The 9873-nt window shown below is 37.2% G+C and overlaps 2 protein-coding genes and 1 non-coding gene across 3 annotated transcripts; 2 read left to right on the top strand and 1 right to left on the bottom strand.

The window, feature by feature from the left end:
• The first annotated feature begins 455 nt into the window (after positions 1-455).
• NFU2 (NIFU-like protein 2) lies at positions 456-2650 on the top strand. Its single transcript, XM_078301179.1, has 4 exons — positions 456-705; positions 797-911; positions 1226-1536; positions 2089-2650. Exons 1-4 carry the CDS (start codon positions 616-618, stop codon positions 2278-2280), a joined length of 708 nt encoding a protein of 235 aa, XP_078157305.1. The 5' UTR covers positions 456-615; the 3' UTR covers positions 2281-2650.
• Positions 2651-3803: 1153 nt separating this feature from the next.
• On the top strand, positions 3804-3876 carry TRNAR-UCU (transfer RNA arginine (anticodon UCU)). The gene has a single exon. It is a non-coding gene; the product is annotated as a tRNA-Arg (tRNA).
• A 778-nt stretch (positions 3877-4654) lies between these two features.
• On the bottom strand, positions 4655-9485 carry LOC144553088 (phenylalanine--tRNA ligase alpha subunit, cytoplasmic-like). The gene is made up of 18 exons (XM_078301169.1): positions 9246-9485; positions 8640-8762; positions 8466-8558; positions 8309-8365; positions 8167-8222; positions 7971-8063; positions 7651-7741; positions 7247-7284; positions 7123-7161; positions 6698-6774; positions 6540-6624; positions 6354-6453; positions 6171-6267; positions 5996-6067; positions 5553-5619; positions 5340-5465; positions 5025-5079; positions 4655-4909 (listed from the first exon to the last, which is right to left on the bottom strand). The coding sequence occupies exons 1-18, from the start codon at positions 9390-9392 to the stop codon at positions 4859-4861; spliced, it is 1467 nt and encodes a 488-aa protein (XP_078157295.1). The 5' UTR covers positions 9393-9485; the 3' UTR covers positions 4655-4858.
• Between the last annotated feature and the right edge of the window lie 388 nt (positions 9486-9873).

The following is a 9873-nucleotide window of genomic DNA, read 5'->3' as shown; positions in this document are numbered from 1 at the left end:
CTCTGAAACTTATTTTAGAGTTTTTATTAAGTCACGTTAGCAACAAATTAAAAAAAAGAAACAATTTGAGCCAATTATTTGGCCAACATAGAGTTTATAAACAGTTTCTTAATAAGAAACTTTCCTGCATAGTTTCTAAATAAGAAACTCTCCCACATTTCTGAAACTGGATTAGAAACTGCCACGTCAGATTAGAAACTCTAATAGTTTCAGGGACGTAGATGCTCTGATTCCAGTGACATAGGGGATGAGCGCACGAAGAATATCAGTCTGTCTCTCTGTCATGCCAGCCGACGGACCTTTTGGCTAAAAAACTAATATCAGTTGTCAGACATTCGACCGGACAGGACCGGAGGTAATGATACGGGTGACGGTTCAAACTTGACCACTCATCGAGTTTCGACCGGTCCAAACAATCAAAGTGTCCCTTTTTCTGGTGGAGAAAACAAAAGGCGTCAAGGAAAAGGAAACTCGCGTCTTTGATTTCCCAAAAACCCAAGAAATTTCCAGAAAACTAGGAGCAGCACTCGACAAAAGAAAACGAAGGCCAAAACTTACAATAGAAGTCGAATTTGCGAGGATTAAAGCTTGAACTGCGACCTAAGAGCAAGAGAGATGCAGACAGTGGTGTGGAATCCTTCTCTTCCCTCTCGCACAGCCGCTCCAGAACCTTCCTCTTCCTCCTCTTATTCATTCTCTCTGAAGGTTTTTGCGCTTTCCTTCCCATCGCATGTTTCTGTTAGAGTCTTCTTGATTGTGTGACCTAATGGGATCCACTTGGCTTTATTGACTTCAGGTTTCGAACTTCAGAGGCAATAGAAGGATCGGAGCTTCTCCTTGTAGGGTTTCTTTGACCAAGGGGCTATCTCGTCCCGTTTTTAGTCCCCTTTTGAGATACAAGAGGCGCCAAGGTAAGATTTTCCTATTTTAGTTACTAGTTTAGTTTACCATTACCAATTTGTCTGAGCTATAAAAGCTTGAACGCATGTGGTTAAGTTCTTATCTGGTAGAGAAAGAATATGTGCATGACCTTTTTATCTTTTCCCCTTTCAGCATTTACGGTGTCACATATTAGGAAAATTTCAGTTTTGTTAAGCACCAATCAAGCTCTAGTCTGTTATGCAGCTTCAATAAAGCATCAGTGAAAGATCATTGAAACTTTGCAAGGTTTTTAAAATCAAAATCACTGATTATATCTAATTCTCCTTGTCTTATCTTTCTCCAGCAATAAAAGCAGTTGCATCTCCGGATCCTGTAGTAGAACTTCCTCTTACAGCTGAGAATGTTGAATCAGTATTAGACGAAGTCCGACCTTACCTCATGGCTGATGGAGGTAATGTCGCATTGCACGAAATAGACGGCAACATTGTACGGTTGATATTACAAGGGGCGTGCGGGTCGTGTCCAAGCTCAGTCACAACAGTGAAGATGGGCATCGAGCGGCGGCTGATGGAGAAAATTCCAGAGATTGTAGCTGTCGAACCTGTTTCAGATCAGGAAACTGGTTTGGAGTTGAATGCTGAGAATATTGAAAAGGTGTGTCAATACTTTGGTTAGGTTATGTTTCCTGGTTTCAAATTGTTAATGCTTTCTGGTAAGGTTTTGAAGTCCATTCCCATAAGGAGTAAAAGAATTTAATGGGACAATTTAATTTTTGTTTTAGCTGGGTGATTTGGCGCACAATTGAAGAGCAATTGAAACTTGACTGAGCATTAATTATATATGATTGTTTACCAAGGCTAAAATGGGTTAACCTGTGGAAATTGTCTTTATTTTTCTTGCTTGCATAATTGATGGTTCGTTTGGCTCCAAAATCATGTAAAAAGATACATAAAATCTATGGGATTTGCGTGCGGAGCGGGCAGTGTGGGGTGGGGTGGGGTGGGGGGGAGAAATAGTGTATGGGAGCTTATAATTTTAGCTGCGATAAGGGACTTTGCCCCTGGCCTCTGTCCCCATAACTTGTGACCTTTTGTGCACCACACCACACAAGTTCTTATACTAGAGGACTCAATCTGATTTTGCCAATCCATGAATGAAGACAATTGGCGAGTATATTAATTTTTCTTTTTTATAACCTAAATCTAGGTGCTTGATGAGATGAGGCCTTACCTGACTGGAACTGGTGGTGGTGATCTTGAACTAGTACAAATAGAGGAGCCTATTGTTAAGGTTAGACTTACCGGACCCGCTGCCAGTGTGATGACAGTGCGAGTGGCACTAACTCAAAAGCTCCGTGAAAAGATTCCTGCAATTGCTGCTGTTCAGCTATTATCCTAAAAGGTTCATAACATCAAAAACTAGGATTTGCAGTTGATGGGAGTACATGAATTTTGTTTTGCTCTAGTAAAATATTTGTTATGTCAAGCAGAAAAATGTATGTATTATTATATGTCATGCTTTTGGTGTCAAAGATGTAATGAGGTCTCTGGCTCATGATTTCTAGAGATAATTTGCCGAGGCTGTGGACCACTGAAATAGTTGTTTGTGAGAAATAAGGTTTTACAATGTTCAATGCTATATTTAGCTCCTTTTTATCTTCCTTTTTTTTTTTGCAAATTTAGCATGCGTAAAGAAGATGATAAGCAATAATGTATAAATTATAATTAACTGCTTTTTTACTTACTCTTTTAATGTTTTTGTTTGGGATGGGATAATGTGTTTGTTATGTGTGAGCTTATTTAAGGGTTACTGTTTCTTTTGAAGAAAACTAAATTAACTGCATTGAAGGTTTATTTCAAGGACATGAAATGTTTTCCTTTGAAACTCTGTGCACAAAATTAGTGTATTGGTAACCCGTAACAGTAGGTTTTGATTTCAACCAAATCCTTGCTCTATAATCAGAATGTTTGTATTTTTCTTTTCTTTTTTTCTTTTTGTAAAAAAAAAAAATCTATCCGTCAGATAATACCAGAAGTCACAAACGAGTAATATATTTTGTAGGAAATAGCCCGTAGGTACAAATGAGCAACATTGGTCCATTTTCAAGTTCACTCTTAGATTCTGTTTGACGTGAACTTGAAACACAATTACCAATTACAATTACATTGAGACAAGAAATGAACCTCTGGCAATGATTAAGAACCAGAGGCAATTGTTTAAATCAAGCTTTAGAAGAATACGAAGAACAAAAGGTCATTTTCTCTAATATACACTGTCAACCGCATAATCAGAGCATTCGAAAATTTAGAACAAGAATGACAGAACAAAGCAAAATGAAAAATTCGAAATTGCAAGAAAATCACCAGATAAATTTCTGCTAACGAGTACATTCGGGCAAAAAATTATAAATTGTCTAAAATTTGAAAGCTGGTAATTTTACTTGACAATGTTGATACTTGATACACATTACACATTAAGAAAAAAAAAAAGATCTGGCGAGGAATTAAAGGCTGGCGAATGGAACAATGCTGGAGACTGCAGAAGGCCAGATCTGAAATACAAGGAAATAACAGAGAAAAATGAAGAATATCGTCAGGAAGAGGTAATCCAGCATCACGAAGAATCCGGTCGATCCATGCCTCCTATTTAGTCTATTCTCCGTCCTTTTCCCTTCCATTGGCGTCTCTTTCTTCTTCTCCACTGGGATTGGGGACGAGATGCAGAGCACACCGCCGATTGTAAAACTCGATTTGGGCGGTGTGATCCGTATGAAACTGTGGATCGTCGTCTTATATGCTTTCTTTGTTTGTCGTTTCGTTTCAATTCGGGCCGGATCCAAACAATAATATATCCGAACCGGCAAGATATTGAGAAACTGTATATTTTTGTATTAATATATTAGTACAGAAATATGACAAGAAGCGCCCGTGGCCTAATGGATAAGGCGTCTGACTTCTAATCAGGCGATTGTGGGTTCGAGTCCCACCGGGCGTGTGGTTATTTTTTAACTTTTTAAGTGGCACGCAATTTTTTTAGGTGAAAACAATAAAGGGTACAGGGGCTACAACTGCATGTAATCAGGAGAGAAGGAAATACGGATCAAATGCCAATACAATTTGCCAAGTGATATCTGGTTGTGCATTGATGAATGCTTATCTGACATTTAATCATCTCTAGACAAACATTATTCTAAATCGGTCAGGTTCCGCCATGATAGATGTAACCCGTAATTTTTTTTATCAAATAAAAACGTAATTTTTAATATTATTCTAATTTATATTTGATCCTAAATTGGATCTCTTGTGACAACTAATTTCCTTCACCCTCGTATGATACAAATTATCATTGCCCGCCCGATACCTTGACCTCAAAGGTATGCTACAAGTAAGATTCTTGCTTTTACGTTTTACCAAGTTTTCCACACTGATGTCGTACTCTTAAAAGTAAAACTAGTGTTAAGACTCATTCAGAAATATTGCCATATTTGTGTACCTTTTACTTTATACCATGGTGCATTGGATTCGAAAGACATAATTTTAATGAATTATACACGAGATAATAGATTGCCGGTTTTATAGAAATCATCCTCTTTTCCTTGCCAGATATACACTCTAAGGAGCTCCCAGGGATGTGCAGATTTTTATGACAGGAAAGGTTTGTAACTTTCTTTCAGCATTATTCACTCGCGACTGTCTTGCAATCCAAATTTGAGCATTAGGACTTGACCAAGATAATCTTTTCTTACAATAAAAATTAGATGTTTTCAACATAGAAGTGCCAATGTTGATATGAAACACTTCTGATAAAATTTTCTTCAACTAACCAAAACTGGTAACGAATAAATTTAGCACCTTCAAAACATGAAATCACTCCAAAAACTAAAATAAAGTTAAAAAACTAAAATAAAGTTAAAAAAAAAAAAAGTTCCGATCCAATATTGGAAGACGAGAGAGGCAAGCACCTCAGGTGTAATTCTTTAGAGACCCAGTCGACAGATTGGATTGTTCTTTATGAGGTTGAAATCGACCTGCAATATACATTGATTTAGCTCAATATCATCTCTGTTCTTCCAGACAACTCTAGGAGCAATCAAACCAAGATATACCCTTAAATTACTCAAAAGGAGTGACAAAAAAGTGTACCTTAGGCCCAAAGAGATCTCTGATATTACTTATCCCAAACAAAATCATTGTAGGCCTGGATCAAAGGAAGAACCATCTCAGCAAGTAATATATAAAGTAATAAGCTTCTACCATTTCCATGAGGCAGCCTACTTTTTAAATTACATTCACTCAAAAAAATGCCCATGATATATTTATTACTGTGCACTATCACAAGTTCAATGATCCCACTGTATGTACAAATTCAAATCTTAAAAACATTACAAGCCCTAAAGAGAGTAGAAAAATGAGGGTTAGGTAGTCAACCCCGTGATATGGGGTTAATTGGAAGAATACCTTTCAAGAGAGAGACCCCATGCAATAACATTTACATCTTCAGGAAGGCCCATGGGAAGAAGCATCTCAGGTCTGAACATGCCTGAATTTCCGATTTCTACCCACTTCTCGAGTCCATCGTGATAACTAAAAACAAATAAAAGATTAATTAAGAATAAAGAATCAGCACAAAAATATCAAGCTTTCCCAAGAACAATATAGTAGAGTTGGAACCTGAATATTTCCATGCTAGGTTCAGTATATGGATTATAGGCAGGCTTGAAGCGCAGCTTCGACATGCCTAAATATTGATGATGATTTGTTAATTAAATAAATATATAAAGATATGGATGAAGTATTACTGCACTACAAATCTACAATGTTTCAAGAGGAAAAAATATTATTAATCCCGAGCACATGTTAAGAGCTATGCTGCCCAAATATGGCTAACATACTCGGATATGCATCAGATATGCACGATAAGCATCTCATACAACAACAACCAAGCCTTTAGTCCCAAACAAGTTGGGGTAGGCTAGAAATGAAACCCAACCGGAGCTGATATACCATCTGATGTATTACAATATTTACCAGTAAAATCAGGCAGGTTACAGTCAATGGACACACATGAATAAGAAATATAGGTTGGAAATAATAAGATAAGAAATATGGTATACCAAGCCTTGAGAAGAAGTCTTCCAACACCCCAATCAAATCACCAAGAGTCAACCCACGGTCACAAATTAGACCTGAAATTGGAAACTAAGCAAGTCAACTACAGGAGATATTCCGGTCTAGCTTTTTGTCATACAATGCTGTATAACCAAATAACAAGATAGTACGAAGAAATACCCTCTATTTGGTGGAACTCTGCAAGATGCGTCCTATCCACTGCCTCGTTTCTGAAAACACGGTCAATGGAATAGTACCTCTTGGGAGTGAAGGTATCCTGCCAAAATACTATCTGGTTAGGAATCACAATAAAAACTGAAAAGACTAATAACCCAAGATAATTTATAAGTTAGTGTGCTATACCTGTTGAGCGAGTGCGTGCAGCATTCTTGTAGAAACAGCTGTAGTGTGAGTACGTAGGAGGTTTTTCTCTGCTTCTTCTCTTTTCCAATCATAGCCATACCTAAATAACCAAGTTCAAGTCAGAGATAAATATTTAAAGAAATGTCACTGTTAGAAACAAAACAAAAAGGGGGAAAACCATTCAACCCTTTGGATCCATAGCCGCCGGATTCATGCACCAACTTCACTCTCGCGAGATAATCTTCAGGCAAATCTTTAGTGCTTCCAGGAGCTGCCACGAGAACATTTTTTATAGGTTTTGTATGAATAATACACAAAGCTGAAATATTTATGAAAGTTCATACTCTCCAAGAAGAAGGTGTCATGCGAGTCACGGGCAGGGTGTTGTTGCGGTTGGAATAACGCATCAAAATTCCAGAAGCTACAAATAACAGATATAACCAGTCATGAGAAATAAGCATTATTTGATTAGATATACAAAACCTCTTCAACAATGTATTAACTAAATATTGACATGAAATTTGATGTATTAACAAATAGCTCTTCAAGAATTTGGTTAATACATTCTTCAATAATTTAGCCTTAATATTAAACATGAAATTTGATGAACAACAAGGTAACATATTTGATTAACATTATTAGAGCGTCATACTTGATCCATTCCTGTTATTTAAATATTAGCTTTAAAGCAGTAAAATCAGGAAGATCATTCAAAAGTACCACATGCTAAGGAAGAGCTAGAAAACATCTATCTATATAAATTAAGTACCTGCTTTCAACAAAGTTATTTGTCGGCATTTCCTCAAATCTGCACCATTCAAATAGATGAAGAGTTCTGAGACAAAATCCAGTTTAGCATATAAAAATCCATAATTGAAGTGGTCATTTCTTACCCCATTTGCAAGAAGATATTCTGAATTTCCTCGCGGACCTGAAATGAGTTCAGAGGTAGAAGCAGTCAAAAGAATTTAAGCGAGGGTTCTGTATGACAGATGGAGTATATTCACACAGAACAGTTGATGGGCTAAAACAGAAAAAGAAAGGGCTGTTTAGAAGTTCATAGTAAAAAAATCCTAGAACTTGTTATATTCCATCAACAATTAATGAACGCGTAACCTTTTTGCCATCCAATATTAGTAAACAGGAGAGATTGGTAGGACAGATGATTTCCATTTAATTAGAGGAACTTGTTATAGGGCTTCCTCTTTTCTTTTTCAAGTTAACTTTGTACTCAGCAAGACAGAAATAAGATCCAAGCAACAAAAACAAGAGATGGATGAGATGAGACCAACCCTACCTCCAGTAAAGAATGCATATAACCGGCTTGAATTGGTGGTGCCTCAGCATTGAGGTTATACTCTTTGAACTCTAGATTCTTCCAGTCACCACTGCAAAGAGAATAAAATTTATTAAAGAAATCATTAAAAAACCAAGGGGCACACTTTTTCATTAAATAATACAAAATGTTTTTGAATGACACAGCCATAAGTTTGTAGCAAAGCATACTATCAGTAACACAACATTGTAAGATAAAGCTTGAGATCTAGTGCATCGATGAAGCAAAGAAGTACACCTTCAACAGTTTTTCAAATTTATAATGCCAACTTGCAAAAATACCTCACGATATGTTCTCTCGTCAAATCAGTTGCAGCCTTTTTCCTCTTTGATACGTATTTAGGACCTTTCTTTAGTGAATAGCCTTTCCAAGTTCTGTGTTAGAAAAAAAAAATACAAATGTAAATTACAAAATGATATATTACTTCTGTTTAAAAAACAAAAATAATATGTCAAATTTGGTCAGGTATAAACTTACTGTTTAACAATGAGCTTTCTTCTCTTGAGATCATTAATAGCTTGATCCCCAGGTACCTATAATAATGGTGAAAATTGTCATACAGCTCTTACATTATCAAACAATGACAGAATATTAGATTATGTCTCAAGTCAGCAAGTACCTCTCCAGTGTTAATTCGCCCAAGCAGGTTCTGTACCTCATCTTGTACACTCTCAACCTGAACAAATAAAAAAATAAAATATATAGATGAATACGTGATGGGTAGAACGCCGAAGGAAGACCAATTGATTTTTATGAGGGAGAGGAGAAGATTCTACCTTTCTCTTGACAAGATCCTTCTCAAAAGCAATCCACTTATTTTTGGCAGCCGCCTTGCTCCCAATGTCAAAAACTTCAGAACCCAATTTCTCCTAAACTAAAAAAGAGAAGAAATCAGCCAGCAATTTTGTGCTTTCACAAAATTTTATGAAATAATAACAAGCGATTACCACCTTTAGATTATTCCTGGAGATGCCCTCAGGTGGTATGGCTCCGAAGAATAGCGCCTCTGGAGATCCATTTTTCATGTAAGTTTTGCCTTCTTCAGTAAGTACCCAGCTTTCACGTGTAATTTCCTAGGCTCAATTATATAGCACCAAAAATGAGAATGCAGCTTATAGTTATGTTTCTCGACAACTCAAAAACCCTTCCCTCACTAAAAACTAGAGATGTCAATGTCAAAAAATTATGAATCAGGTTATGCGGTCAAGTGGAAAGGATACCTGCATTCCTTTTAAAGTCCACCGTAACTTACGAATAACCTTAATTCTCTATTGAGTTGGTAGACGGTCAGATATGAAACTCTATAGAAGTTAGAAAAACATGTATATTTTAAAAATATAAAATAATACAAAAGTTTGAGCATTATTACACATATAAACATTTCCAGTAACCAATTCCAGGTTCAGGCAGGTACAGTTATGGCCCCTGCGGCCCTGTCAATGCAGGTCAGGTAAGAAATGATACAGTTAGATCCAAGTTCTACAGAGTCAATGATGATTAAGTCAAAAGGAATCAACAATCGGAGTTTCAATTGAGTAAAGTTAAATTGAATTTACCTGTGCATCAACAATTTCGAATCCCTTGAGGCTCTTGATGACGTTCTCGAGCTCGGTGTGACCGACGCCAATGGAGGTGGCGAACTCGTGCGAGTCCGAGATTTGCTCCTTAGTTTGTAGAAATCCTAGAACGGCTTCTTCGGCCATGGTGGAACGGGTCGGGTCCAAAGGGAAGTCGGAGAGCGCGCGGCGGATTTGAGGGGATAAGAGAGTCGGCTAGGGCTTTGCGGATAATTAGCCCTGATCAGAAAGAAGGGTCTGATCGGAATCAATCTTTCCCCTCCAGAAGAGATTCCCCCGCAACGAATTCTCGTCAAAACGGAAATAAATCTGCTGTGATTCTAAAGATATCGCAGAGATCGCAGGACATTCCAAATCTAACCTTTGCACAAATCACAAGAATACTTATTTTTTCTGCACGAATCTCTAAACATATAAATGAATGGATATGAAATAACAGGGTCCTGCGATCCCTGTAGAATCACAGCATATTTATTTCCGAGTGAGTCTATGGTACTATGCATATTACGATTTGGCACCGTGCTACGGCTCTATATTCGAGTTTTCAAATCCTAACGGTTGATCCGAACCGTTCATCTTGTTCTCCATATTAATATGTGTTTAGAGA

This window comes from Carex rostrata, chromosome 1, assembly GCF_964058835.1.
Source record: "Carex rostrata chromosome 1, lpCarRost1.2, whole genome shotgun sequence".
NCBI lineage: Eukaryota > Viridiplantae > Streptophyta > Magnoliopsida > Poales > Cyperaceae > Carex > Carex rostrata.
Note: the sequence above shows the minus strand (reverse complement) of the source record. Positions and strands in the feature narration are given on the sequence as shown.

Coding starts and splice junctions, on each gene's coding strand:
- NFU2 (XM_078301179.1), top strand. CDS start 616: ATGCAGACAGTGGTGTGGAATCCTTCTCTTCCCTCTCGCACAGCCGCT. Junction 706..796: donor CTTATTCATTCTCTCTGAAG/GTTTTTGCGCTT, acceptor TATTGACTTCAG/GTTTCGAACTTCAGAGGCAA. Junction 912..1,225: donor GAGATACAAGAGGCGCCAAG/GTAAGATTTTCC, acceptor ATCTTTCTCCAG/CAATAAAAGCAGTTGCATCT.
- LOC144553088 (XM_078301169.1), bottom strand. CDS start 9,392: ATGGCCGAAGAAGCCGTTCTAGGATTTCTACAAACTAAGGAGCAAATC. Junction 8,064..8,166: donor AGAAAGCTCATTGTTAAACA/GTAAGTTTATAC, acceptor TTTCTAACACAG/AACTTGGAAAGGCTATTCAC. Junction 5,466..5,552: donor CCTAGCATGGAAATATTCAG/GTTCCAACTCTA, acceptor ATTTGTTTTTAG/TTATCACGATGGACTCGAGA.